Raw genomic sequence first — 26,647 nt, 5'->3', positions numbered from 1 at the left:
CCCTGCTATGCACAAGCAATAATAAACAGGACAGGTGAGATAGCAGTCTGGATATGGCACCAGCGCTTCCTCTCGCTATAAATCTTCATCATACACACTGGTCTCAGCAGGGATTTTCTACCTGCCTTATGACAATACGGGTTACAAAGGAATCCATTGTAGAGTGTCCCTGCTGTACTGCAGGTATAGATCAAAACAGTGCTACAGTCGGCGGCGAGCTTCTTAAAAATGGGGCAATTTAGCATAAAACGGATTGGGCGTCCTGGAGGCACTTGGGAAATCACAGGCGGGGATTTGAATAGACGTGCTTGCCACAATGTACGGAGATTGTATGAGTACATTGTTGGAAAGTGCATGTGGGAAGAAGCCTGTTTTATCATGCATCAAAGCCCAGGGCGCTGCAGTGTGCAGCCTGGAGCTGAACGTGCGTCTGGGCCTGTAATGGAAGGATGCACCCTGCGGGCAGGATAACTGGGGCCTGCCTTAGGTTATGGGGCAAGAGGTTGAAAAGGATGCTTTTGTGAAGTGTAAGAAAAATAATAATTTGCCTAAAAGCATCCCATTAAGCTAGGTGAGAAGTAGCTGAGTCTAGAGTGCTATTCAAAGAAAGAGACATTCCAAGCTCACCTGGAATAACATTCATTGATTGGGCAGAGGGAGCACCCACTTATTTCTGAAAGAGAAATAGAGAACTCCAGGTATAGAAACGAAGACGATTCTCTTGAACACCCAATGTAAGGTTAAATTGCAAAGCCAGTCACTCCCTGATGTATGTACTTTTACCTACTGCATTAATGGTTACCGCACGCCTATATGCTCATGATCCCTAGCAAATATGAGTTTTATCCACAAATATCACAGTAGTATTGGAACTGAACTTCTTGACAGTCCTCTCATCTCCATGAAACACGCATTGCATTTCTGTTTTACAGTGAATGGTGTCTCTGTACTGTCCACTTGAAACCTACTATGGAGGCAGCAGGAGGCATTCCTTAGGTTACACTGCTCCCTGGTGGACAGAATGGTAAAATGGTCTCCGAAAGCAATCTATTCAGCTGCAGCATCATTTAAGTTCAGACCCGCAATCAATAGGGTTATTTAACCACGAGCGAATACAAGAAAGCTGAAGTATTTCTCTTTGTTTTGCAGAGAACAATGTCTAAATGATTCGGTTATTCATCTTCAGTGCAACAGTCGAGGTTTGTATGCACTGCCAAAGATAATTTATGGTATTATTATTTAACCAAGCGTACATGCCATTTAAGAAAGCGTTTATTTAAAGGCGATTTATTTAATCAAGTGGGATATTGTACAAGGAAAAGAATGCACAGTCGAGAATCCGCGAAAGCGTAGTTTATAAGTGGAAATGGACTGTAATATGCTCTTCATTTTTAATTTTTTCCAGCCTGCGGTAAACGCCTTGTGACGAGCAAGACCCTTTCAAAAATAGTTGGAGGAACTGATGCCAACATGGGCGCATGGCCCTGGATTGTGTCCCTGCACTTCGGTGGGAGGCCTGTGTGTGGCGCCACCCTGGTCAGCAACGAATGGCTTGTCTCAGCAGCACACTGCGTGTATGGGTAAGAGTTTTCCATGCAAAACTAACATTGTGTCCACACATTTATATATATATTTTAAGTGATTGATACAGTAATTGAGTATTAGTCGTGCTGATAAAGTGAATGCCTACATGTACCTAAAACAACACACTGTTGTACAAAGCATACAAAGGGGCAGATTTACAAGCCCCTTGCGCCGCTTTTAACATGGGAAAAGTGACGCAAAAGTGGCGCAAGGGGTTTGTAAATCTGCCCCAAAGTACATAAGCGAATGGAAAAGCCATACTAGGCCAGCTTTGGGCGGAAAATGGAGAAGGAATAACAGATTCCTTCACACTTTTTTTACTTTACCTCACATTCCCGAAGAGTGTTTTCTTTTTCCTGGCGGCTGGGTTTCGGCATTATTTTTGCCTGCTGATTATTCATCTTGTGGGTACAATGAAGTGATCGCCTGTAGGTGTCTGTGTGAGTTCAAGTTATAGGTAGGTGCTCCTAAGAGGCCACGATTCAGAGCTCTGGAGCACAGGCTGAAGGCAGTGCGAGTTTCTCACAGAGTTTGAAAGCGGGTCAGAAAGGTGTTCAAAATACATGCACATAAAGTCCTTGGCCTCTTTGCAAATTGCGCATGGCAAAGGTAACATGTATCAATTGTAATTGTGATTCAGTGTGGAGGTGTGTGAAAGAGGGTCACAGCTATGGAAATAGTGACAATGGCATGGGAAAAGAAAATGCAGTGCTTGTAGGTGAGTGGCTGCATGCGTTGTATGTGTAAGGGGATGGGGAAGTGAAGAAAGTACATATAGCAGAGTAAAAAGAAAGTGCTAAACAGGGATAAATATAAGGGGGCAGATTTATCTTCCCTGGCGCATCCCTGCAAATCAGCAGGGATGCGCCAGGAAAGATGCGTCACACAAGTTTGCCCTTGCGCCACCGCACGATGCGCCGCATTTACAATGCGGTGCATCGTGGCGCAAGGACAAGCAGATGCATGACGCATCTGCCGGCGTAAGGTTGGCGCATTGCTGGAGTTGCAGCTCCAGCAAGGCTCGGGTGCCCCTATCCCTAACATGCTGCGTCAATCCTTACGCCTGCTTCAAGCAGGCGCAGGGATTTGACGCAGCATGGCCGGAAAAGTGACTGAGTGAAATCTTTTAGATTTCACTCAGCCACTTTTCGGAGGCGTTCCTGCGCCGGAACGCCCCCCCTGTGCAGGTACGCCCACATGTGGCGCAAGCTTTACAACGTGACGCATCTCCCTAGATGCGTCACGTTGTAAATCTGCCACAGCATGGCGCTGGCTTTGCGCCGCCGCTGCGTCACAAAAGTGACGCAATGGCGGCGCAAAAGTGACGCACAGGGCTTATAAATCTGCCCCAAGGTTTGGGATATTTTAATGGAAGATGCCAGAATGATGTGGGTACAAAACGGGTGTGAAGGGAAAAACAGGAATGACTGAGACACACTAAACACTACTACTACTTCCACAGACTTAGTAATATCTAATTCTCACTCATACTCTATGTTGCAAAGTCATCCTGTGTGCCATGTACACCTCCATGCTTGGCTGACTGGTACTGGTGGCAAAGGGTTCTGACTGTCCATAGACTCTGTCTAACCAGTCACAGGGCCAGTGCTATGTTAAAAACACAAGTGAAAACACACACATGTATGAGGATATACTATATATTAAGGTACACTTACAATTGGAATGACCTACCCTATAAGTCCTTGGTAGAAAATAGGGCATGGGTAATAAAACTACCTATAAGTCCCTTGTATATAATAGGGCATGGCAGTTCAGAGGCCAGCAGCCCTTTCTGCACTTCCATATGTGCATTGCTGTCTGCCTGAGGTCATTTTAAATGCAGCCCTGTGTTGCAGCACTGCTTTTAAACATACATTCACTGCAAACTCGACTTTGGTGGCACTTAAAACGATAATCTACCATATTTTTGCATATTTAGAATCCCCAAGGTTGCCCCTATGTGCCCCAGGGGTGTGTGTGTGTGGGGGGGAATGTAATTATAAGGAGGGCCCTTAAAAAAGATTTTTTATATGCCCTGGAGATCGAGAAATTACACACTCCACTTCCACCATTGTAGTAAAGCTTCTCCAAAAATCGATTGATTCTTTGAGCACTGTGGAGTGTGGATCTGCATTAGCTTTGCATATTCAGAACCTCAAAGGTCTCCCCTAGGTGTCCCGGGGATGGGGGATCATGTAACTATAAGAAGGGTCCTTATAAAAGATGTTTTATATGCTCTGGTGTTGGAGAAATTGAACATTTCATTTTCTCCATTTTAGATCCCCAGCCACATAGGATAACATTGCAATAGTTTATGAATGCATAAATATTGCTAGGAACTAACTGAAAATAGCATTCAAGAACTTAGGAGAATGGTATTGATAAATCCAATAATATGTTATTGTTGAATTTATTCTAAAATATACAGAAAAGTTATAAAACTTTCTTGTACGTAAGCCAAAATTCAGCCTTCCTTCTGATCTTCCCTGATTTGTTAGAGTTAACAGGATTAGCCAGTTTGCATTGATGCCGTGATAAGTGGCTCACCAGGGAGAGGGATCTGCTACAAAGGAAGGCCAGAGCAGAGGGGTTGTAAAGCATGAAGCTTTAAAGGAGCAATAGGACAGGAAGAGAATGCCAGGTCATTTTACCCCGATCCCCTCTGACTCAGCCAGATGGGAGCTTAAGGAAGGAAACTGCAGATGTTAGGGAGAGGAGAGGTATGGAAATAATCCATATTGGAGGTTGGTTTAGCTAGTTCTTGTTACTCTGTTGAGATTTCTGCCATACTGAGTTTTGGAGGACTAGTGCTTTCTGGGAGAAGAATATGCAACACTTTGGAGGAAGTTGTCATGCCCTGCGGTGTTGCCTTGCACCTCATTGGACAGGAATGCTCTCCTGCGTGACCCCAGAGAAGACTGAATAAATATGTGAGAGGAGCAGCGTCTCTCAAATCTTCTGCTTGACACTAAGAGAAGAAGAAGGTTTGCCATGCTGAAAGCTTGATTGCATCATCACGCCCTGCATTCTGACTGACTGCGCCTGCTGCATTATCTGGAAATCCAACCCTGTGGATGTACCTCGCTTCACAAGGATTAAAGAGTGGACTACCTGCAAGCTACAGGTTAACAGAGCTCACCTGGGCCATCACCACCAAGAATCTTCTGCCTGGAGTGCGTCCAGTGGATTTGTATGGGTTGTGTTCAGTTGCATTGTGGGAATTGTGGTCTCAAGCTTTCAAAGACCATCTTGGAGCTGCCAGACCCTTCGATTGTGTTGTGAACATATTGGACCCTCAAGAGGTACTCCAGGAAGAAGTTCCAGATGTTTGGAGAACTTTGGAAAAACACTCCATAAGGGTACTGACTACAACTGCGAGAGCCAAGCCGGCCACCTTCAACCGCAAACCGGCCAGGTCCGTTCCACTGAAAAGCTCCGGAGGCCTGACTTCCAGAGTTTGACCAGGAGCTCTCTCAAAAGCAAGCCAGTGCGCGCTCACCGAATTCGGCCTTGTGAAGAGCATCAAGGGACTCCTGGCAGAAAAAGTCCTAAAGTAACATATTGACCGAGGCCTACCCTACTCACTGAATGCTTGCAGTCCTTGGGGATACGAGATATGTCCTTGAAATTGCTTACTTCATTCCTTACAGAAATAGCACAGATGGTGATAGTAAGCAAGTTCAAATCTGACCCTTTTTCCTTGCCATGTGGGGTCCTCCCTGAGCTGTATGCTATTCATCGCTCCTTTGGCCAAACTTATATGCTCCTTAAGGCTAAAGGTCATGTTGTATGCTGATGACACACAGATCATCATATCCATCTCAAAGGAGATGGATGTCACAGTGGCCAACTTCAACAACTGTATGAAGGCAGTGCTCCTATGGATGGGCAAGAGTTACCTAAAGTTGAATGGGTACGTATAGCCGAGCCAAAAGAAAGTGCTAAACAGGGATAAATATAAGGTTTGGGATATTTTAATGGAAGATGCCAGAAAGATGTGGGTACAAAAAGGGTGTAACTGCAGAAGAAGGTGGTGTGAATGGGAAAACAGGAATGCCTGAGACACACTAAACACTACTACTACTTCCACAGACTTAGTAATATCTAATTCTCACTCATACTCTATGTTGCAAAGTCATCCTGTGTGCCCTGTACACCTCCATGCTTGGCTGACTGGTACTGGTGGCAAAGGGTTCTGACTGTCCATAGACTCTGTCTAACCAGTCACAGGGCCAGGGCTATGTTAAAAACACAAGTGAAAACACACACATGCATGAGGATATACTATATATTAAGGTACACTTACAATTGGAATGACCTACCCTATAAGTCCTTGGTAGAAAATAGGGCATGGGTAATACAACTACCTATAAGACTCTTGTATATAATAGGGCATGGCAGTTTAGAGGCCAGCAGCCCTTTCTGCACTTCCATATGTGCATTGCTGTCTGCCAGAGGTCATTTTAAATGCAGCCCTGTGTTGCAGCACTGCTTTTAAACATACATTCACTGCAAACTCGACTTTGGTGGCACTTAAAACGATAATCTACAATATCTTTGTATATTCAGAATCCCCAAGGTTGCCCCTATGTGCCCCAGGGGTGTGTGTGTGTGGGGGGGAATGTAATTATAAGGAGGGCCTTAAAAAAGATTTTTTATATGACCTGGAGATCGAGAAATTACACACTCCACTTCCCCCATTGTAGTAAAGCTTCTCCAAAAATCGATTGATTCTTTGAGCACTGTGGAGTGTGGATCTGCATTAGCTTTGCATATTCAGAACCTCAAAGGTCTCCTCTAGGTGTCCCGGAGATGGGGGATCATGTAACTATAAGAAGGGTCCTTATAAAAGATGTTTTAAATGCTCTGGTGTTGGAGAAATTGAACAATTCATTTTCTCCATTGTAGATCCCCAGCCACATAGGATAACATTGCAATAGTTTATGAATGCATAAATATTGCTAGGAACTAACTGAAAATAGCATTCAAGAACTTAGGAGAATGGTATTGATAAATCCAATAATATGTTATTGTTGAATTTATTCTAAAATATACAGAAAAGTTATAAAACTTTCTTGTACGTAAGCCAAAATTCAGCCTTCCTTCTGATCTTCCCTGATTTGTTAGAGTTAACAGGATTAGCCAGTTTGCATTGATGACGTGATAAGTGGCTCACCAGGGAGAGGGATCTGCTACAAAGGAAGGCCAGAGCAGAGGGGTTGGAAAGCATGAAGCTTTAAAGGAGGAATAGGACAGGAAGAGAATGCCAGGTCATTTTACCCCGATCCCCTCTGACTCAGCCAGATGGGAGCTTAAGGAAGGAAACTGCAGATGTTAGGGAGAGGAGAGGTATGGAAATAATCCATACTGGAGGTTGGTTTAGCTAGTTCTTGTTACTCTGTTGAGATTTCTACCACACTGAGTCTTGGAGGACTAGTGCTTTCTGGGAGAAGAATATGCAACACTTTGGAGGAAGTTGTCATGCTCTGCGGTGTTGCCTTGCACCTCATTGGAAAGGAGTGCTCTCCTGTGTGACCCCAGAGAAGACTGAATAAATATGTGAGAGGAGCAGCGTCTCTCAGATCTTCTGCTTGAAACTAAGAGAAGAAGAAGGTTTGCCAAGCTGAAAACTTGATTTGCATCATTACGCCCTTAATTCTGACTGACTGCGCCTGCTCCATTATCTGGAAATCCAACCCTGTGGATATACCTCGCTTCACAAGGATTAAAGAGTGGACTACCTGCAAGCTACAGGTTAACAGAGCTCACCTGGGCCATCACCACCAAGAATCTTCTGCCTGTAGTGCGGCCAGTGGATTTGTATGGGTTGTGTTCAGTTGCATTGTGGGAATTTTGGTCTCAAGCTTTCAAAGACAATCTTGGAGCTTCCAGACCCTTCGATTGTGTTGTGAACATGTTGGACCCTCAAGAGGTACTCCAGGAAGAAGTTCCAGATGTTTGGAGAACTTTGGGAAAAAAACTCCATAAGGGTACTGACTCAACTGCGAGAGCCAAGCCGGCCACCTTCAACCGCAAATCGGCCAGGTCCGTTCCACTGAAAAGCTCCGGAGGCCTGACTTCCAGAGTTGGACCAGGAGCTCTCTCAAAAGCAATCCAGTGCACCCTCACCGAATTCAGCCTCGTGAAGAGCATCGAGGGACTCCTAGCAGAAAAAGTCCTAAAGTAACATATTGACCAAGGCCTACCCTACTCACTGAACGCTTGCAGTACTTGGGGATACGAGATATGGCCTTGAAATTGCTTACTTCATTCCTTACAGAAAAAGCACAGATGGTGACAGTAAGCAAGTTCAAATCTGACCCTTTCTCCTTGCCATGTGGGGTCCTCCCTGAGCTGTATGCTATTCCTCGCTCCTTTGGCCAAACTTATATGCTCCTTAAGGCTATAGGTCATGTTGTATGCTGATGACACACAGATCATCATATCCATCTAAAAGGAGATGGATGTCACAGTGGCCAACTTCAGCAACTGTATGAAGGCAGTGCTCCTATGGATGGGCAAGATTTACCTAAAGTTGAATGGGTAGAAGACAGAGGTAATGATGTTTGGGAGTCAATCATCTGTGTGGAACCAGAATTGGTGGCCAGATAGGCTGGGGACATTACCTCCCCTACAAACTAAGACTTATCCTAGACAGTGACCTGTCTTTGGATCTTCAGGTCCATTGCACTGTGGCGACCTGTTTCAAGATCATCCGAACCTTGCAGAAGATCTTTCCTTGTATTCCTTCCCCTGCTCGGAAACATGTGGCCTTGGCACTATTCTCATCCAAAATTGCCCATAACAATGGACTCTATTTGGACGCTAACTAGAGAACTCTAGCCAAATGGTGCTAAATCCAGTGGCAAGGCTGACATTAGATATCCAGAATTGTATGTCAGTCTCAAAAGTATTGTGTGAAATTCACTGGCTTCCTTTACAGAAGTGTGTCACCTTTAAAGCCATGTGTATTGTTCATAAAGCACAGTATAATTCTCAACCATGGGGAATCAAAACCATGTTCCAATGGTAGTCCCCTAGTAGACTTCTCCAATTAGCAACCCACAATTCATAGAGTTCAGAGGAAGAAATGGAGAGGCAGATCTTTTTCGCTTGCGGTTGCCAAAATCTGAAATTCCTCCCCCTCCATCTGACCAGTATGAAACTGCATACTCCTTTTATGAAGGCCTTAAAAGCCTGGCTATTCTCTTTGTAACCTGGAGAGGGCAGTGGACAGGTGTACTCTGAGGATGATGCCTTGAAAGCCTTTAGGATTTGTTGCGCTATATACATTTATATAATTTCATTCTTTTTCTCACATGTGCTTCCCTATGGTATTCTGGTAGGCTTTCAGCTCCATTTGGGTGGGCAGATTGGAGGCATTTACACCCTACATGGTTGTTGCAAAGTCATCCTTGTGCTCTGGGCACCCCATTTATTGCCTGTGGGTGTCCTTGGCTCAGCCAACCAGGCCCAGGGCCAGTGCTATGCTGAAAACACACTTAGAATACAGTGAAAACAGCTACATACACTAGGGTACACTATGGGATAGGGTACCCCTATAATTGGTATGACCTCCCCTATAAGGCCGTATTACATAATAGGGCAGGGGATCAAAACTACCTTTCAGTCTCTAGTATATAATAGGGCACGGCATTTTAGAGTGTGACGTGGTGACATGTAACACTGGAGGAGGAGCAGCCACAAAGGAGCTCAGCTCAGCTCCAAACTGTGACATACTGCGGCTCTACCGGCTTCTACAGGCTTCTATAGAGGTTTCTGCAGGCAGCCCTACTGGCTTCCATGAGTTACAGGTGGCAGGGGGCTTCCTCACCTGTCTCAGCCAGCGCGCACCGAATCCGCTGAATCCAGACCACCCCCGGCCTACTTCCAGGTAGCAGAAGACAGCAGAAGGGGTTAAGCCGGCCATTGCCCAGCAAGTACGGCTGTCGTCAGACGGCGGCTGTTAAGTGAGGTGGCCCGGTTGGTTCCGGCTGCAGCCTGCGCCTGCGTGAGTTTCCCCACTCGATTCTGGCTCCACAAAGCATTGCTGCTCTCTACTCTGGTTAACCGCTCACTTTATTTAAGATTGAGGCAGAAAACAACCGAAAACACTGGGCCCGTGGAAGCTTTTCATGGGTTAGAAGAGTGCCCGGGGGGGGGGGGGCTTTGGCACAGACCCTGCCGGTATGCTGCCCAGGGTGGCACAAGGACTGCAAGCTAGGGCCAGCGTGTCCCAGGAACAGTGCCAGCCACCCCGCAGCTAGGAAAATAGGAGGTAGGTGCCTAGCCCTGCACACAGCATGCTTGAGTATTAAAGGGAGCGCCCAGGGAGAGTTCAGCTGCTGGGGGGAAGCTCAACCTCAGACTTAAGACCCTCATCCTGCCCGCCTAGCCCATCCCTCCTGCCTACTACCCTCTTAGCCTCCTTTCTCCTTTCCACCATGATTATTCGGTCTCTGAGCTTAATTGCCCAGATAGACACAAGGACTCAAGGCTCCAAAAGGGGATTTTATCAGCCACCGGCAAATAGCGGCAAACAGCGGTGCAACACTTCATTTTTGGCACAGCAGCACAGTTAATAGCATGGTCAAAAAGAGAAATCCGGCAAGAAACCCATCCAGAAATAGACAAATAGACCACTCCAATAAGAGCACGTGCCCGTACCGAGAGAGTCAGCAGCTGAGCCCAGAATTTGAAGGAAAGTGTGAAGGGAGGCGGGATAGTAAGGAACACGAGCCCTCAGGTGCTACCCAACCGCAATCACAAACTCATCCAGCGATGGGCCCCTAAACTTATCTGAGGAGCAGCCCTACAAAGGAAGGATCTAATATCATGCCGCCTCTCCCCCATCTCCGGGGTCAAATTCAAAACTACTTTAACAAAATCACACAAACCGTGAGTCCCAATCCCCACCTCGCGAAAAGCCCAAAGGAAGTCACAAGGCATTCACTATCCCTAGACAGGTCACCTCCTATGAGCCCAGAGCCCACTGAACCCATGACAGGCAAATTCTGGCGTGTAAACTCCCACCTAACACTCTATCAAGTCTGCGATCCAAGTTGGAGGATCTCTCAAAATAATCGCTTTTCAACAACAGTGCAAATCCACACAACTTCCCCCCCTCAGAGAACTGAGATCCAGTCAAGCTCTCTAACATCCCGGAAGCTACAATCTCCACTCAAGGCACAAAGGTGGCGTAGCACACTAGACCTCGAGCAGGGGAGCAATCAGACCAGTTTTTAGCATCATTAGAAAGTCAGATAGATGGACAAATGGAAGCTTCTTTGGACCAAATGCCACTAATCAAGAGAGAAACAAGTATTCTCAATTCTCTGCACTACTCCCACGAAGGTGTCAGTTCTTCAGCCAGCCCGGGAAGCTCAGTAACCTCAAATCGGGAATATTCATCGTTTAAACAGGACACAATAGCCAAAGTTCTTCTTCGGCAATCACAAAAAATGGAGCTCCAGATTGTCCTAATTCAGTCAATTGCTACAAGCCTAGTGGACCTATGATCTAGGCTAACTTTGCTAGAACACAAACTTGGCGAGATAGAAGTGAGCCAATTCTGCTCTTGCACCCAACTGATCGACAAACTGATCTCACTACCAGAAATGTTGTGGGCACTACTCGACAAACAAAAAAGAATCTTACACCAATGATCAAACAATCAGATAACCAAGTGTTGGCAGCTTGCAATCCTTCAACAACAGAGCAACCAGCATTGAACTCAGTAACTCCTAGCCGCTGCGATAACTCTGCTAACTCAGATTCCAATGCAAACTCAACTTCCTACACAAACCCTCAGTTACACATAAACTCTATAATAGAGGAAGCATTTTACTTGAATCTATTTATTGAAATGCCCCTGTGGACTCATGTATGTGCGAAAAATTGAACGCAAAATAAAAATGAGATTGACAGAACATAAAAGCAACATATGAACAAAAAATCACACTTCATCACAATGTAAGCCAACTGAGATTTTTGGTACTAGAACAAGTACCATTAAAAGAGGGCAGAGACAATAACAAGTATCTTCGTCAAAGAGAAGTTTACTGGATGAAACTACTGGATTTGATCAGTCCCAAGGGACTTAATGAACGAAAGGACTTTAGCTGTTATTTATAATACTAGTATGTATGAAAATACTTTTCTCTGATTATACCACTTGTTATTTTATTCATTTCTACCTTTTATTTTCTCCTTTGTTATCTTTGTTAGGACTAGCATTAGTATTTATGTAAAGCAGTGGTTGGATGGGATCAACTATCATATCCTTCTTACAGTTCTTGTTTTTACCAAGTTCACTCAATCAGATATTCTGTATGTTAGACCTGGCACCTTGGTGTGGGTCTCCCTTCCATTTTTGCTGTAGCCTCATGTGTTTTTGCTGGTGTTAGATGCTTTGGGCACTGTGCCACTGCTGTTCAATGCCACAGTGCAAGTGCTCCCTGTTGTAAATGTATTGATTGGTGATTCCATGATTGGCTGATTTGGTTTACTTGTCAGACCCTAGTACAGTGCACCAGGAGTGCCCAGGGCTTGTAAATACAAATGCTGCTGGTGGGCTTGCAGCACTGGTTGTGCCACCCACAGAAGCAGCCTGTAAAAGTGCGTCTAAGGCCTGCCATTGCAGAGCCAGCGTGCAGTCTGGTACTGTCATGCTGACTGGGCAAGTGCACCCACTTGCCAGTCCCTAAACCTTCCCTTTTCTTCATATCAGACACCCCTATGGTAGGCCCAAGGGCAGGGTGCATTGTAAGTATAAGGTAGAACATGCCCTGGTGTGTGTGGCATGTTCTAATAGTGAATTACAGCCATTTTCATTTTTCACTATTGCAAGGCTAACTGTTCTCCATAGGCCAGAATGGGCAGTTTGATTATTACATCTTATAATCCTAACTGACTCAGGGAACATGGTAGAAATTCGAATTTAGTGTGCCTGAACTCAGAATGATAAAATGCATCTTTTAGTGAAGTAGGTTTTAATATTCTGTGTTTGAAAATACCACTTTTAGAAAGTAGGTATTTTCTTGTCTAACCATCCAAGCCTGCCTCTGCTAGGCTGTGTATTCCTTGACTGGAGTTTGAGTGAGAGGGGCTGGGGAAATTCCAGGAGGCAGGGTGACTCAGCACAGGGCTGAATAGAGAGAACTGCATATAAATGGGTGGGAGGAGTTGCACCTGGGACCTGAATAGGGCTGTGCCTTCCCTCCACAATGCTGGCTCCACCTCCTGTGGTGCATCTGATGTCTCTGCCCTGCACTCTGAAAGAAGGAGTCATCTAAACAAAGTGCTCCAGGACTGACCAGAACTGGTTTGGACTAGGCAAAGGCCTCTCTGCCTTTAGAGAACAAAGAGAAACTGGGTATAAATATTGGGACCCAAACCCAAGAACTTTAGATCACTTTGGGAACAAGAAGAAACCTTTGCTGAGGAGAGGAACCAGAAGAAACTGAGGAGAGACTATCCCTAAGCTGAAGTGCTGCTTGGGGGATTGGCCTGCAGTGGTTGCCTGACTGCCAAAGAAAGGAGAAAGGACTTTGTGTGCATTTTCATTCAACTTGTGAAGGATCTCCAATGGCTTGGAAAAGAGCTTGCCTCCTGCTGAAGTCTCAGGGACAACAGACTTCACCCACCAGCTCCCCAAGAGTGCTCTTGAAGTGCCTGCTGGACTTTTTGAGGACTTGCATGTCGCAAGGGGCTGGAAGCGCGACTCAAGAACAAGAAGCGTGTCGCCGAACTGCCGCTGCCGCTTCAACACGAAGCGCCTCGCATCGCAGGAGAAGAGGATCGACGTCGCAGCAGGCGCTGCTGCATCTCCGGGAAGCGGGTCACAGAAGAATCGTTGAGTCAATGCAGGTCCTCCGAAGCGCCTCGCATTGCCAGGAGAGAGGATCAACGTCGCCACAGACACCGCCGCATCCCTGGGAAGTGTGTCGCAGGGCCTGTCGCGGCTCATTGCTGGAGAAGAGGATCGATGTCGCCGCAGATGCCGCTGCATCTCCAGGAAGCGTGCCGCAGGGCCTGTCGCGGCTCATCACCGTAGAAGAGGATCGACGTCACCGCAGACACCGCCGCATCCCCGGGAAGAGTGTCGCAGGTCGCGGCTCGCATCGTTGTGGGAGCAACTCGCATCGCCAGGGGAGAGGATCGACGTTGCCGCAGACGCCGCCACATCACTGGGAAGCGTGTCGCGGCTCGCATCGTGAGGAAACATCTCACATCACCGGAGAAGAGGATCGACGTCGCATCAGGCACCGTCGCATCATCAGGAAGCGTATTGCATCAAGAAGAAAGCGCCATCTTTGTTTATTTGCACCGGATCTTCAACACATCACCGTCTTTGCAATACTTTCGTTGCCCTGCGTGTCGCATCTAAGGTACATTGAACTCTGAGTGTCGCCTTTACCATCTTAAGAGAACTAAGCTAAATTCTACCATTTTAAAGTAACAGTAATGTGGATTTTTGTCGTTTATGGTCTTGTGATAAATCTATATAAAGAATACTTATTTTTTATATAAAACTTGTGTGGTGTCCATCTGTAGTGTTGTCACTTGATTACTGTATGTGTTCACAAATGCTTTACACACTGCCTCTGAGATAAGCCTGTCTGCTTGTGCCAAGCTACCAAGGGGGTGAGCAGGGGTTGTTTTAGGAGTGTACCTCTTTACCCTGACTAGACGCAAGGGTCCCTATTTGTCACAGGTACCTACCTTTGCCAACTAGAGACCCCCAAATCTAACACTGTACCTTAATTGGCATAGTCGATTATTACTGCACGTTTCTACTATGGCAAAATAAGTTTCTTTACTTTTCAACGTCTCTAGAAACATACTTCTATGTTTACACACAGGACTTTTACACACTTCCTGGGATATCATTTCTTAACCTTTTCACAAGCGGGACGTTAAGACACTTCTTGGATTACTGATTGCAGCTAACTGTTTTCGATTTCCATTACTCGGACGCTCAAATTTTGTGAACAACACCGAACACAGCAGACCTTGCTTGCGTTAACCGGGCCTTATGGACACATTCTAAAATCCCACTTGTCAGGTACAGTTATGACTTAGTAGCGGTGTATTACTTTCAATCTTAAAAGCAGTTAAATGTATTAGGATGCAAATTGCTTATTTGGCACCTTTTGTTTCACAATGTTTGGGACTTTAGTTCGCTTACCTACTGATACTGCGTCCTACTCCTCTCTGCTCTTTGGCTTTAATTTACTAGTTACCTAACCCGCTTGGGTAATTCCAAAATCACCTTTTACTTCAACAATTATATTTTCAGTATATCAGGGCACCTATTACCAATCCGACACGTAGTAACAACCACGTTTGGGACCTGAGTTCTTTCGCTAATAATCTGCGTGTTCTATTCCTCTTCACCCAGCTTCTCGACTATACGTCACTTTACACTTTACCCACTCTGGGCATTCACAGTATTACATTCGAGGGCACTTGACTAGCATTTTTTGCATATACTCTCACTGCTTTTGGGAATTGATATGTCTTATTACACCCTTTTATTCTCCTTTGTTTGACTTCACTCGATATTTAATTAGCAAGTGTAACTGGGTTTTCTGTTACAAGGACAACTAGAAACTAAATTTATGATGTAGTGTGATACCGATCATTACATACCCTCTCAATAAATGATAAGAATAAAGAAGACTGGCCAACCGCCAGAGGAAATGGCCGCTTCATTAGGCGGCTGCGTCCGAGCATGCCAGTTTCCAAGAATATCCGCTATACACTGATCCGGCGACAGGTGCACTGAGCCACTGGAATGCAGCTGACAATCCTGGGGACCTAAAGAGATTTTCTCCGTGAGTTTCCGCTCGGGGTTCGCTGAGATCCTGCCGGCAGTGTAGCCGGCTTGTGGAAGCACCGCCTCTCCGACGCGGCCTGCGCAGTGCTGCGGCCTGTGCAGTGCTGTGGCCTGCGGCCTTGATTTGGATATCCTGCGGGGCTCCGACATTCGCGTGATGCTCCCGGCGCCTGGGGCCTGTTGGAGCGTGTGCCCCTGCGCTTGCAGCTGTGACGGCGCACACGGAGACATAAGGAAGGTGATATCCCGGAATTGGCCAGACAGATTGCTCACCGCCAACAGTGGAGAAGCTCTGCCTGCCCCCGTCAGCGACGCCGGTGAGTGAGGATCTTGGTGTCCCTCATCTGGCCTGGGGCAGCGCTTGGGCACCATTCGTTGTGTATGGTGAGGGTGCAGTCTCAACCTCTCCTGACCGCGGTTCGACACCCAAGGAGTGACTTTGACTCCGTGGCGTAGCTTCCTTTCTGGTCCCCCCATTCCCCCGCCGCACTGGACTGCTGGCCCCTCCACTTGGCGAACTTCGACGACGCTGCAGGGGCTGGGTGTGGTCCCTAGCTGTCTGTGGAGTCCTTGGGTTGATTTCACTTGTTTGTGGGGACCGCGGGGGAAAACGCATCGTGAGGTAGCCACCTTTAGCAGCTGAATACTGTTGGGGGTGTTGGGCCCTCTCATCATCAGGGACCACGTGGCATTGCTGGGCCCGGCTGGTCTTGCCCCCTGAAATGTAAATGTAAATGTAAATGTGGTTGTATTTGTTTAAATGCACTGCTACCCAATTAGGGTCTCCTGGCGCTGTAACTCATACCGCTGTGGAACCCTTCCTGGCTTTTTTCCTGTGAAATGTCCACTCCTGGGCACCCCCAAGGTGAAGCCAGGCATCCCAGCGCTGTTGGGGCCGTTGTGGAGATTAAGCAAGCTTTTGCCCAGAGTTACAGAGTGGGACCCATGATTAGAATAGGCACCGAGGCTAGAATTAACAGGTCCGAGGAATTGAGCCCAAGACCTGCCGAGGCGGGAATTGAACCCTGGTCCCGGGCCAGACCTTTTCATCAGGGTCTGCCGCTCTAACCATTGAGCCACACTTCTCCACCACAAAGAGGTGTGCTTCACGGATGACGCCGACCTAGAACTCTGGCTGGGGGTGCCTGGGTGTGCTACCGGTGCCTGTGTGCTGGTATTCCCTGACCCAATATGCTTCATCGGGACTGACCTGCTGTGGTTTGAGGGACAAGCCGGGCAGCACGCTGCCTGCGCGAACCAGTCCACTGCCCTTTGCTTTTTGTACTCCATATCTCCGGACCCATGGTGGAGGGTCGCAGCTCTAAAGCAGCGGTGCAGGCCAAGCTGACCAAGTATGCAAGTATGCATGGGATGGTGGCCCCGGCACGAGCTTGAAGGAGGGACCCACTACACCTGAGAAGCCGCAATCCGGCGGGAAGAAGAAGGAACCAACACTGCAGGACATTATGGAGGCCATACTAACGGTGCATACGTCTTTGGAGTCACGCAATGATGTTGTTTCCTCGGAGGTGTCCCTTATCCGGGTGGACATGCTCTCGATGAACTCACGGTTGAAAGACGTTGAGGTAAAGATGAGTTCTCTGATCGAGGACACTTCTGACCGGCAAAGCAAGATGGAGGCCATGCAGGCCCACGCCGCAAAACTGGAGGCACAGCTGGACGATTACGAGAGGCGCTATAACGTTCGTATACTTGGGGTGCCAGAGCGAGCAGAGGGGCCATCAGCGGACCTCTTTGTGGAAGAATTGATCACGACCTACCTGAAGCCGACTGGCCTTTCTAATTTCTTTTCTGTTGAAAGAGCTCATTGTGTGCCGAGCAGCCGGCTGTGTGTACCAGTTATTAGTTGCCTAGATGGGTGCTCGGCTGGCATGCGCACCCACAAGTTTGGTAAGGGTGGGCGATAGGCACTCTGCTAGTTTGGGTGGGCAGGAGGTTCTTACACCGCCAAGCAGGGAGGCAGGGTGGGGGGTATTGGGGCTGGTTTCTTGGGGGTGATTGTTCTAATGTATGTTGCAATGTTTTGTTATGTAGGCATACACAATCTACAGTTTTTTGCACATGGGCGGGTGCGGGTTCCTCATCTTTAGGGCACTATTTTGTGAATGGTTTTTGGCACCTGGGATGGTCCTCCTTCTTGGGTCGCTCCTGGTTGTTCTCTCAGCATTTATGTCTTCCTCTAGAGTACAGCCACCAGACAGAAGCTTAATTTAATGTCATGGAATGTCATTGGGCTGGATGACAAAATTAAAAGGCGGGTGGTTCTGCAGTTTGTAAAGTGCCATGACCCGGACGTGGTACTCCTACAGGAGACGAATCTGTTGGCCAATGCATGCCAAGCCCTTTCCCGTTGGGACTTCCAGCTAGCGGCCCACTCGGCCTTCGACTCCAGCTCCCGGGGGTGGGCATCTTGGTCCGGAAATCGTTCCCCCTGACTGCAGCCTCGGTCCACAATGATGCCCTGGGCAGATATGTGGCCATCTTTGGGACTTGGAAAGGGTGCACTCTCAACCTAGTTTCGGTCTATGTCCCCCTGGGCCTGCATACCCAAGCCTCTATTGACATCGGTGATCTCCTTCTCGGTTTGCCAGACGGCAGGTTATTAATTGGGGGCGACTTTGATTCCATTGTCTCTGACTCATTTGACCGATGCCCCAGCAGGATCTCGCAAGCGGATCCATAGCTTTCTTGGCGCAATGGGCATTGTCGACTTATGGAGGGGCTTACATCTGACTGCTCTTCAATACACACACTACTCAGGGCCCCACCGAAGCATGTCACGGATAGATTATGTACTGACGCTCGCTCACCAAATCCATATGGTTAGAGGTATTCAGCACCTAGCCTGGGGAATCTTGGATCATTCACCCATATTATGTCATTTGGAAGTCGGGGAACCAACGGTAGGCCGTGTGGCCCCGATCATCTCCTGGTATCTCACAGATCCCTCGGCCAAAGATAAGGTCCTGACCGATACGGATCTCTATTTCCAAGAAAACGACGGTTCACTCGACTCGCCGACGGTGCTGTGGGAGGCTTACAAAGTGTTCATACGGGGAGTGGTCCTGTCCTATATTGCAGGACAACGTAAAGACCGAGGGGCCGCTATGGAGTGCTTGGAGGAGGAGATCCTTGACTTGGAAAGCGCGGTTCGAACCAATGACTCTGCAGAAGTACGCCAGAAACTTCACATAAAAGTCAAGGAGTTTTCCGACTTGGCCTCAGAAGCCACTAAGGCACACCATCGGGCCACACTCAATAAGATCAACGATGTGGGAGACAAGGCGGACAGACTGCTGGCAGGTTGGACCACGGGGACAGGGCCCAGCGGGTTTTGGTGGAGCTGGAGACTGACTCTCCCCCGCTTCTCACTATGCCCCAAGGCATAGCGGATGCGTTCGGACAATATTACCAGGCACTTTACACGTCCCGCACAACGCACTCTGAGGAAGAGGCCGTTTCTCTTTTCCATGATGTCTTGCTGCCTCTCCTTACTGAGGAGGAACGCTCTGACCTGGATCTTGAGATTGCGGTGGAGGAGGTCGAAAAGGCCATCCATGATCTGCAGGGAGGGAAGGCATCGGGTCCTAATGGCATACCCATAGAATTGTTCAAGATCGCGGCGAGCAAGAGCGTGCCATACCTTGTCGCCATGTTTCGTGACAGTAAGGAGAAGGGTATCCTGCCTGAGGATCAGCGGCTGGCTAATATAGTTGTCATCCCCAAAGCGGGTAAACCCGCTAACAAATGTTCATCTTATAGACCCATCTTATTGCTTAACTGTGAAGCGAAAATCCTGGTGAAGATCCTTGCCACTTGTTTGCTCAGGGTGCTCCCATGCCTGGTCCATCCAGATCAATCGGGATTTCTGCCAGCGAGAAACACCTCTCTTAACCTGTGCAGGTTTCACGGGGGACTGGGTAGGGTGCCCACGATTAGGGAGGATGCGGTCGTGGTGTCCCTGGACGCTGCATCCGCTTTTTACACCATCGAATGGCACTGTCTGTTTGCCGTACTCCACAAATTGGGGTTTGGGCCGGAGTTCACCGACTGGGTGCGACTTCTCTATTGCCAACCGCTTGCGCAAGTGGTTGTCAACAACAGGAAATCCCCAGTTTTCATTCTCGGTAGAGGCACCCGACAAGGTTGTCCCCTATTCGGGGCCTTCGCTGGACACAGGGGTGTGAGGACCGCATTTCCCTATATGCGGACGACATCCTCTCTATTTGGCCCCCCCGGCGGCCTCTCCTAACGTTGACTTGGACATATTTGGCATGTTTGGCAGATTTTCAGGGTATACAATCAACTGGTCCAAGTCGGTGCTCTACGTCCTTTGTGGTGAACGGCCCTTACTCCCCCGGGGCTGCCAGCTAGCAGAAGCAACTGATGCCTTCAAATATGTGGGAATCTGGGTCTCGAAAGACCTCCCTGGATCCTATGACAAGAATCTTCGACCGCCACTGGAGCGTTTTAAAGCCGACGTTCTCCATTGGAAGTCACTTCCGCGGACACTCCTGGGCGTGCAGCCCTGTTCAAGATGATGTCCCTTCCTAGATCCTTATACACATTACAAAATACTCCGCTTCCAGTTCCCGCATCGTATTTTAGAGACCTTGACGGTGCTGTTCGAGATGTCTTGTGGGAGGGTACACCATCACGTATCATCACTCATAAACTTACGCTTGGATGGTTCGATGAGGGTATAGGGCTCCCGGATGTTAAGAGATATTACTGGGCGGCGCACTTAGCGGAGATTAACCAGTGCACATATCGATCGCACAACGACCCAGCCTTCCAAATCGATAGATGGCTCCTCCCGGGGGGCAGCTTCAGTGGTGCGATCTATTCGCGACCCTTGCGGCCCACAGGAGTCTGGGCTGGGAGGGCAAACTTACGCAAGCCACGCCGCTTTGGCACAGCAAACAACTCGGTAGATTGATCTGGTCCAGGGGCTTTGACAAATGGGACCTAATTGGCATTTCCAGGGTTGGCGACCTCTGTCAGTCTGGTGATTTGGTGCCCTTTTCCTGACTAAACCAGGAATACGATCTAGCTAAATCTGAATACTTTTGTTATCTTCAGATTAGGCATACCCTGCTCGCAGCTCTCCCCAGAGGTAGCAATCTCCCCGACTCCTTCCCGCTTGAAGATAGAATACTTGATGGTGATCTACCAGAGAAGGCCATCTCCCTTGTTTATAAAAAACTCATTAATAATATGGCTGCACCTCTGACCAGGTGGCCATTTCCTCCCGGCTCAGACTGGTCTAACTTAGGCTGTTTCATAGATCCTATTTGTCGGGACCTTTGCTGGTTCACATGGGTTACGTCCCAAAGGGCGGTTGTGCGCAGGGCCGGACTGGCCGTAGTGGGCACCGGGCAATTCCCCGGTGCACCGCACGGGTGGGGGCCGGTTTTGGGCCCCTGGGGTGCCGTTTTTGGTACAGGGCCGTTTTTGCAGCAAAATCGGCCCTGTAACAAAATCGGCCGACAACCGACCCTGACAAAGAGCTCGGCGGCAGCCGAGCACTTTGCCAGGGCCGGTTTTGGTTCCCAGTCCGGCCCTGGTTGTGCAAGGCGGTGTGGGCAGGAGGGCACAATTATTCATATTATCTGGGAGTGTGCGGTAATCCAGGGGTACTGGGAACGGGTGGTGGGCCGGATGGAGGAGGCACTGGGGCAACAGATTCACTGTAACATAAAGTTAGCACTGTTAAACATTTAGGATCCTACCAACCTGAACTCTAAAGAGCAACTGCGGGTGACGCATGGGCTCATGATCGCTAAACGAAATACTATGCAGCTTTGGAGGGCTCCTAACCCGCAGAAACTAGTGAACTGGTCTAACGACATGGATTGGTGCATGGTGACCGAGAAATTCATCTATGAGTCCAGGGGATGTCCGAACAAATGGATATATGTCTGGGGTCAGTGGAAAACTTACAGAGGGGAGATATGTGCGCCGGCATGGACCAGAGAAAATGTCACTGAGGGTCTTGATGTTGTATGATAAAGGTACCATCTAGTTATTGTAGTCGGTGCTCTAGGAGGGAGTGGAGCCCGACCTTTGTATGAACCGCCCTGACTGCAGATGTGTTGTTTTTGTAACATGCCTTTTTCCTTAATAAAGATTTGGAAAAAAGAATAAAGAAGACTGAAATGTAACAACTTTGGAAGAATGGTTTAATTTATAAATCCATCACAGGAGTGCTTAGTGAGAACGTTTTGGCCTCCAAGGAAAACACTTCTTTCATTATATGTATATGTGCACCTTTTGATCAGGAGGTGATGCCCACAGGCACCCACAAAACCAGATTAAAAGAAACATCTTACGCAAATTTAGTGCAAACCTAATCGGAGTGCAACCTTACTATTTTTTCTAAAAACATAGGGCCCGATTCACAAAAGTAATCTGAGACAAAATCCTAACTTTACGACTTTCAGTATTCACAAAAGGCATTTAATAGTAGTAAAGTTAGGAATCCTAACTTTACTACTACTGCATGCCTTTTGTGAATACAGAAAGTCGTAACGTTAGGATTATGTCTCTGTTTAGCAGTAGTAAAGTTAGGAATCCTAACTTTACTACTACTAAATGCCTTTTGTGAATACCAAAAGTCAGAAAGTTAGGATTTTGTGTCAGTTTAGTAGTAGTAAAGTTAGGAATCCTAACTCTACTGCTACTAAATGCCTTTTGTGAATACGGAAAGTCGTAAAGTTAGGATTTAGTCTCACATTACTTATGTGAATCGGGCGCATAAACTCTGTAAAGCATGGTCCCACTCCCCCTACCTCGGAAAAACCAACCTTCTCTTGAAGAGCAAAAAAAGAAACAGATTTTTTTTTTTTAAACAGCGCCTACAAAAGAGGCACCCAACGCTAATAGGCTTAAACCTCACAGTAGATCCTCTCAAACAGCAAAAAAAGACAGTTACATTGTTCCCAATTTTCAACCAGAGTGTCAAAGAAAGCATTAACTTCAAGGGTTCGGCCACCGCCCCCTTCACATCCTTCAATACACGGACGATATAGTCATCATGGACCATACCAAAGTGGAGCTCAATGTGCCTTGACTATCCTACACAATTATAGTGCAAAGAATTTCCTTACCATCAATCCAGACAAGACAAAAAACATTGTACTCTGCCGGCACAAGAATAAAAAATAGGTTGTATGCACTATGGGCCAATGTCCATCTCGTCAGCTCCAAAAAACAAATGCCTGGGGGTTTGGTTCACAGAATTTGCCCAACCCTCTCCTTACAAAAATGACCTGGCGAAGAAAGTACCGACCATTACTTACGGTGTAATTAAACTCAACAATAACCTAAAAAGTCCGTCAGTAGTTGGAAGAAGGAAAGTCACTCAAGCATCCCTTCTCCCAACACTTTCCTACAGACATCAAACGTTCCAAGGAGCTTACTCTAAAACCCTGGAGCGGGCTCAGTGCGTGTGATACAAAAAGATCTTCTGATTACCAAAACATCTGCTAAGGGCAAGACTCATGCTGGAACTTGGACTGGTCAAACAAGCATTAACCAAAGAGGCTGACTTTCTTAAATGCTACATTCATATTTTGAAATCACCTGAAAAATCTCTAAAGAGTTGCCTCAGAGTCATATTTGAAAAAGCAGGCTCCCTGTGGAACACCCAGCTTAAGAGAGCACTTGTCACCTCGGAGATAAATCAATCTGCACTTGTCCAGTCTTGTATCCCCTATGCAACCTGGAAAAAGACCATCAACAGACAAGAGTAATTAGCCTCCTTCAAGCAAGACCAGGCCTCATTAAAAACGTCTCCTTTCCTGGCCCCGCTAAATGCCTCATATCTGATAACCAAACCTCAAACTTACCTCTCAGCTTCTCTCAATCCTAAAAGCAGGAGAGAGATAATGTACATGCGACTGCTGGCCCTACCGACTGTGGATTTCAACCGGGTTAACAAAATATCCAGAGGTTCCTGTAGGCTCTGTAACTATAAACACAAATCATGGCTACATCTCTTGTGTTGTTGTCCTGCTATAGCCCATGAAAGGAGAATCCTTCTCAGGGAACTATATCTGAGGGAAGGAGAAAGCACCTGCCTAGAGGACTCAGCCTTATGTCGCACACAAAAGGGCCCCTCCACCTTGACTCTCTGTGGAAGATTCATGCAAACTCTCAGGGACGCTCTCCAGCCTCGTCCTGGCACCGTTCAATGCCCACACAAAGTGCAACAACTGATACTGGACTATTTTAAACTGAAACCTGGGGTTGGTCATTTTGCCTAACAAAAATGAAATCAAGAGGTCACGTCTCTATATTAGCAAAGACATGCCGTGGACGGAGACTATAGCATTCCGTCAGGATTTGCTTACCTTTGGATTAGGAACACCAGTGATTAGGGATCACCAACGACCTCTGCTTTAGGCTCCATGACGGAATAAAGCATAAGCACCTACATCAAAGAACTTGGATTAAGGGCAAAATGGGCACTGCCAAAGGGAAATGGAGGAAGAACCAGAAAATGGGCTCTTTTTGGGGGCCGATCCATCAAGTAATGGGGTGATGCTAACATAAATTCCAAGCTTTTAGGCCACTTAATTTCACAGTGCACATGCACTTTACTAGAGAACTGGAACCATGGGCAAAATCCGTGCTGCTAAAGTGTGAGGGTCACAGGGTTGGAGAACTAATGGGATAGAAAACTGGGGATACTGTCTTCATGGTTTGGTCTGCCAAGAAGTGCGCGCCTTCTTTCATATAACCTGAATTACCTTGCCTTTTTCTAACATTGATGCAAGGGTCTTCCGCAATGCTTCATGTAAACACCTTTTAATTGGACTTGAAAGCAATTGATGTTCTTTTAATTTACTTGACGATTTTAGCTAGCATACACATTTTTGTGATTCATTATCACAGCTTTTTTTCATTACTGTTATAAAATATTGGTTTTAATTAACTCATGCAAATAAATAAATTCATAAGAATAATTAATAAATTCATCATAGAGGCCAGCAGCACTTTGTACACTTGCATGTGTGCACTGCTGAGGCCAGAGGTCAGTTTAAAAGCAGCCCTGTGTTGCATGACTGCTTTTAATGTGTAAATTGTGCCCAAACTCGACTTTGGTGTTTGGGGGTGTTGGACTTGGCCCATTTTGCAGTGTCATCCCAGAACTTTTTGCCTTCCTCCTGTATTTTTTATGACCTGTTGTTGGTGGTTTTAGGACTCTGGGCACTTTATCACTGCTGTTCAGTGCTAACGTGCATGTGCTCTCTATGGTAAACTTGGTAAGATTGGTCTACACCTGTTTGGCATATTTAATTTACCCGTCAGTCCCTTGTACTGTGGTATCTCATATACCCAGGGCCAGTAAATTTAATACTGCTGGTGGGCTTGCAGCTCTGCTTGCGCCACACACCAAAGTAGCCTTTCAAACCTAGCTCAGGCCTCTGCCACTGCAGAGCCTGCACGCGCAGTTTACTGCTGCTGTGTTGCTGCTGTGACGTGGCACATGAAGTGGTTACCACATCTGTGACTCCCCTTTTACTACATATCAGTCACCCCTAATGTAGGCCCCAGCTAGCCCTATGGTGCAGGACAAAAGGTAGGACATGTGCCTTAACTGTGTGGCACGTCCTGGAAGTGACAAACAGACTAGTTGGTTTCTCACTGTTGTGAGGCTGCCATCTCATAGGGATGCTTTGGGGATTCCCTGATATGTGCTTCAGTGGTAATTCATGATCTGTGAGGGGTAGGGTGATTAAGTTTGCTATATTTGGAATAGTGGTGATAAATGCTGCTTACTAGTGAAAGTGGATTTATTATTATTTTAGGAATGCCACGTTTAGAAGTGGGCATTTCTGTGTGCTATGTGTCTTTGTGCCTGCCTGTTGTGTATTGACCGTCTGATTCTGACTGTCAGGTGGAGAGGAGATGTGCAGTGGCTCCAGAGAGTCTGGATGAGTCAGCGCTAGGCTGAAAAGGCCTGGTCTGCATTTGGAGTGGTGGGAGGAGTAGCACCTGCACCTAAATATTGCTGGGCCTGGCTTCCACAATGATGGCTCCGCCATCCTGTGGTGTGTCTGGGGCCAAGGTTCACACTAACAATGAAGGTTCTTGTCCACCTTGCAAAGAGCCCCCCAGAACTGTTTTGGGCTGGGCTCAGAGCCCTGTACCAGGGGCAGAACAAAGACTGTGACCCCATGAAAGGTTGAGCTTACTTGGAACTTCTGGAACTGTACTAGAGGAAGAGGAGCGCTGTGGCCAGGAGGATCCGCCATTGGGGACTGATCTTCTGCCTGTTGGGTGGCTGAAAGGACTGACACTCTGCAGGGTGACCCAGTGTGCTGGCCTGCCTGGACCCTGTCCTCTGGCCTGGTCTTCTCTGGGGATTCAGTGGCGCATCCCCCTCATCCATGTTGTAAAGGTTGCTGGATTTATCCCTGACAAGTGTGTGGGGAGCGCTTCACCTTTGCTGTGACCCTAAGCGCTGTATCCTGCACACCAGAAGCGCATGGAAGGTGGTTTCACTCTGTTTATAATAACAAACTACAGGAGGTAGCCCATAGACCCTGTAGAGACCAGGACAAACGTCTAACATACAACAGTGTCTCTAATGGTAATATTTAAAAGGCAATTTTTTGGGCGTCATAACTAATTGCTAGGAACACTGGAGGGAAAGCAGGGAGATAGTAATTTACAAAGCCAAAATAAATTGTTGCATATATTTCTTCTTATATTTAAAGACAAGAAAAGCACTGTGTTACATTCAATGACATGTAACCTGTATTTAAACTGTGCACAAGTGCTCGTTGAATAGTGTACGGCGCAAGTGACTCGTGAGGAAGTATATACAGTGGACAGGGGGCGCAAAACTAAACAATTTATCTACAAGATGTCTGTGTAGAAGTGCCCATACAATAAATGCAAATAAATACAAAGTGATTTAAATGGACATACTCGAGAAAAGGTGCTGTAAATTTTGCTGTTAAAGATGACGGCGTTTTGGCCTGTAAGCAATGTTAGGCCATCATCAGGACCAGGTTATGAGTAGTTACAAAACAGTGCTGTAGGGGAGAATAAAAACACTCAATAGTGGACCAAGAGAAAAGGAAAGGCCATGATGGCAATGGAGTGAGCCAAACTAGAAATTAATGACTGGTAGACCGCGGCAGCTATGCCCGGTAGAGGGCAGGCACTAGCAGGAAAAATACTGCGTGT

General features: G+C 47.1%; 1 protein-coding gene across 2 annotated transcripts in view; it reads left to right on the top strand.

Moving 5' to 3' along the window:
- Positions 1-26,647, top strand: part of TMPRSS15 (transmembrane serine protease 15) — a 1,488,231-nt gene that overhangs the window by 1,330,739 nt on the left and 130,845 nt on the right. For both annotated transcript variants that reach the window (XM_085623059.1, XM_085623060.1), the window contains exons 21-22: positions 1,150-1,199; positions 1,406-1,580. In XM_085623059.1, coding sequence (XP_085479185.1) covers positions 1,150-1,199; positions 1,406-1,580 — 225 coding nt within the window. The remainder of the gene's footprint in view (positions 1-1,149; positions 1,200-1,405; positions 1,581-26,647) is intronic.

Source organism: Triturus cristatus, chromosome 8 (assembly GCF_964204655.1).
Source record: "Triturus cristatus chromosome 8, aTriCri1.1, whole genome shotgun sequence".
NCBI lineage: Eukaryota > Metazoa > Chordata > Amphibia > Caudata > Salamandridae > Triturus > Triturus cristatus.
The sequence above is the reverse complement of the archived record's forward strand: the minus strand, read 5'-3'. Positions and strand labels throughout refer to the sequence as shown.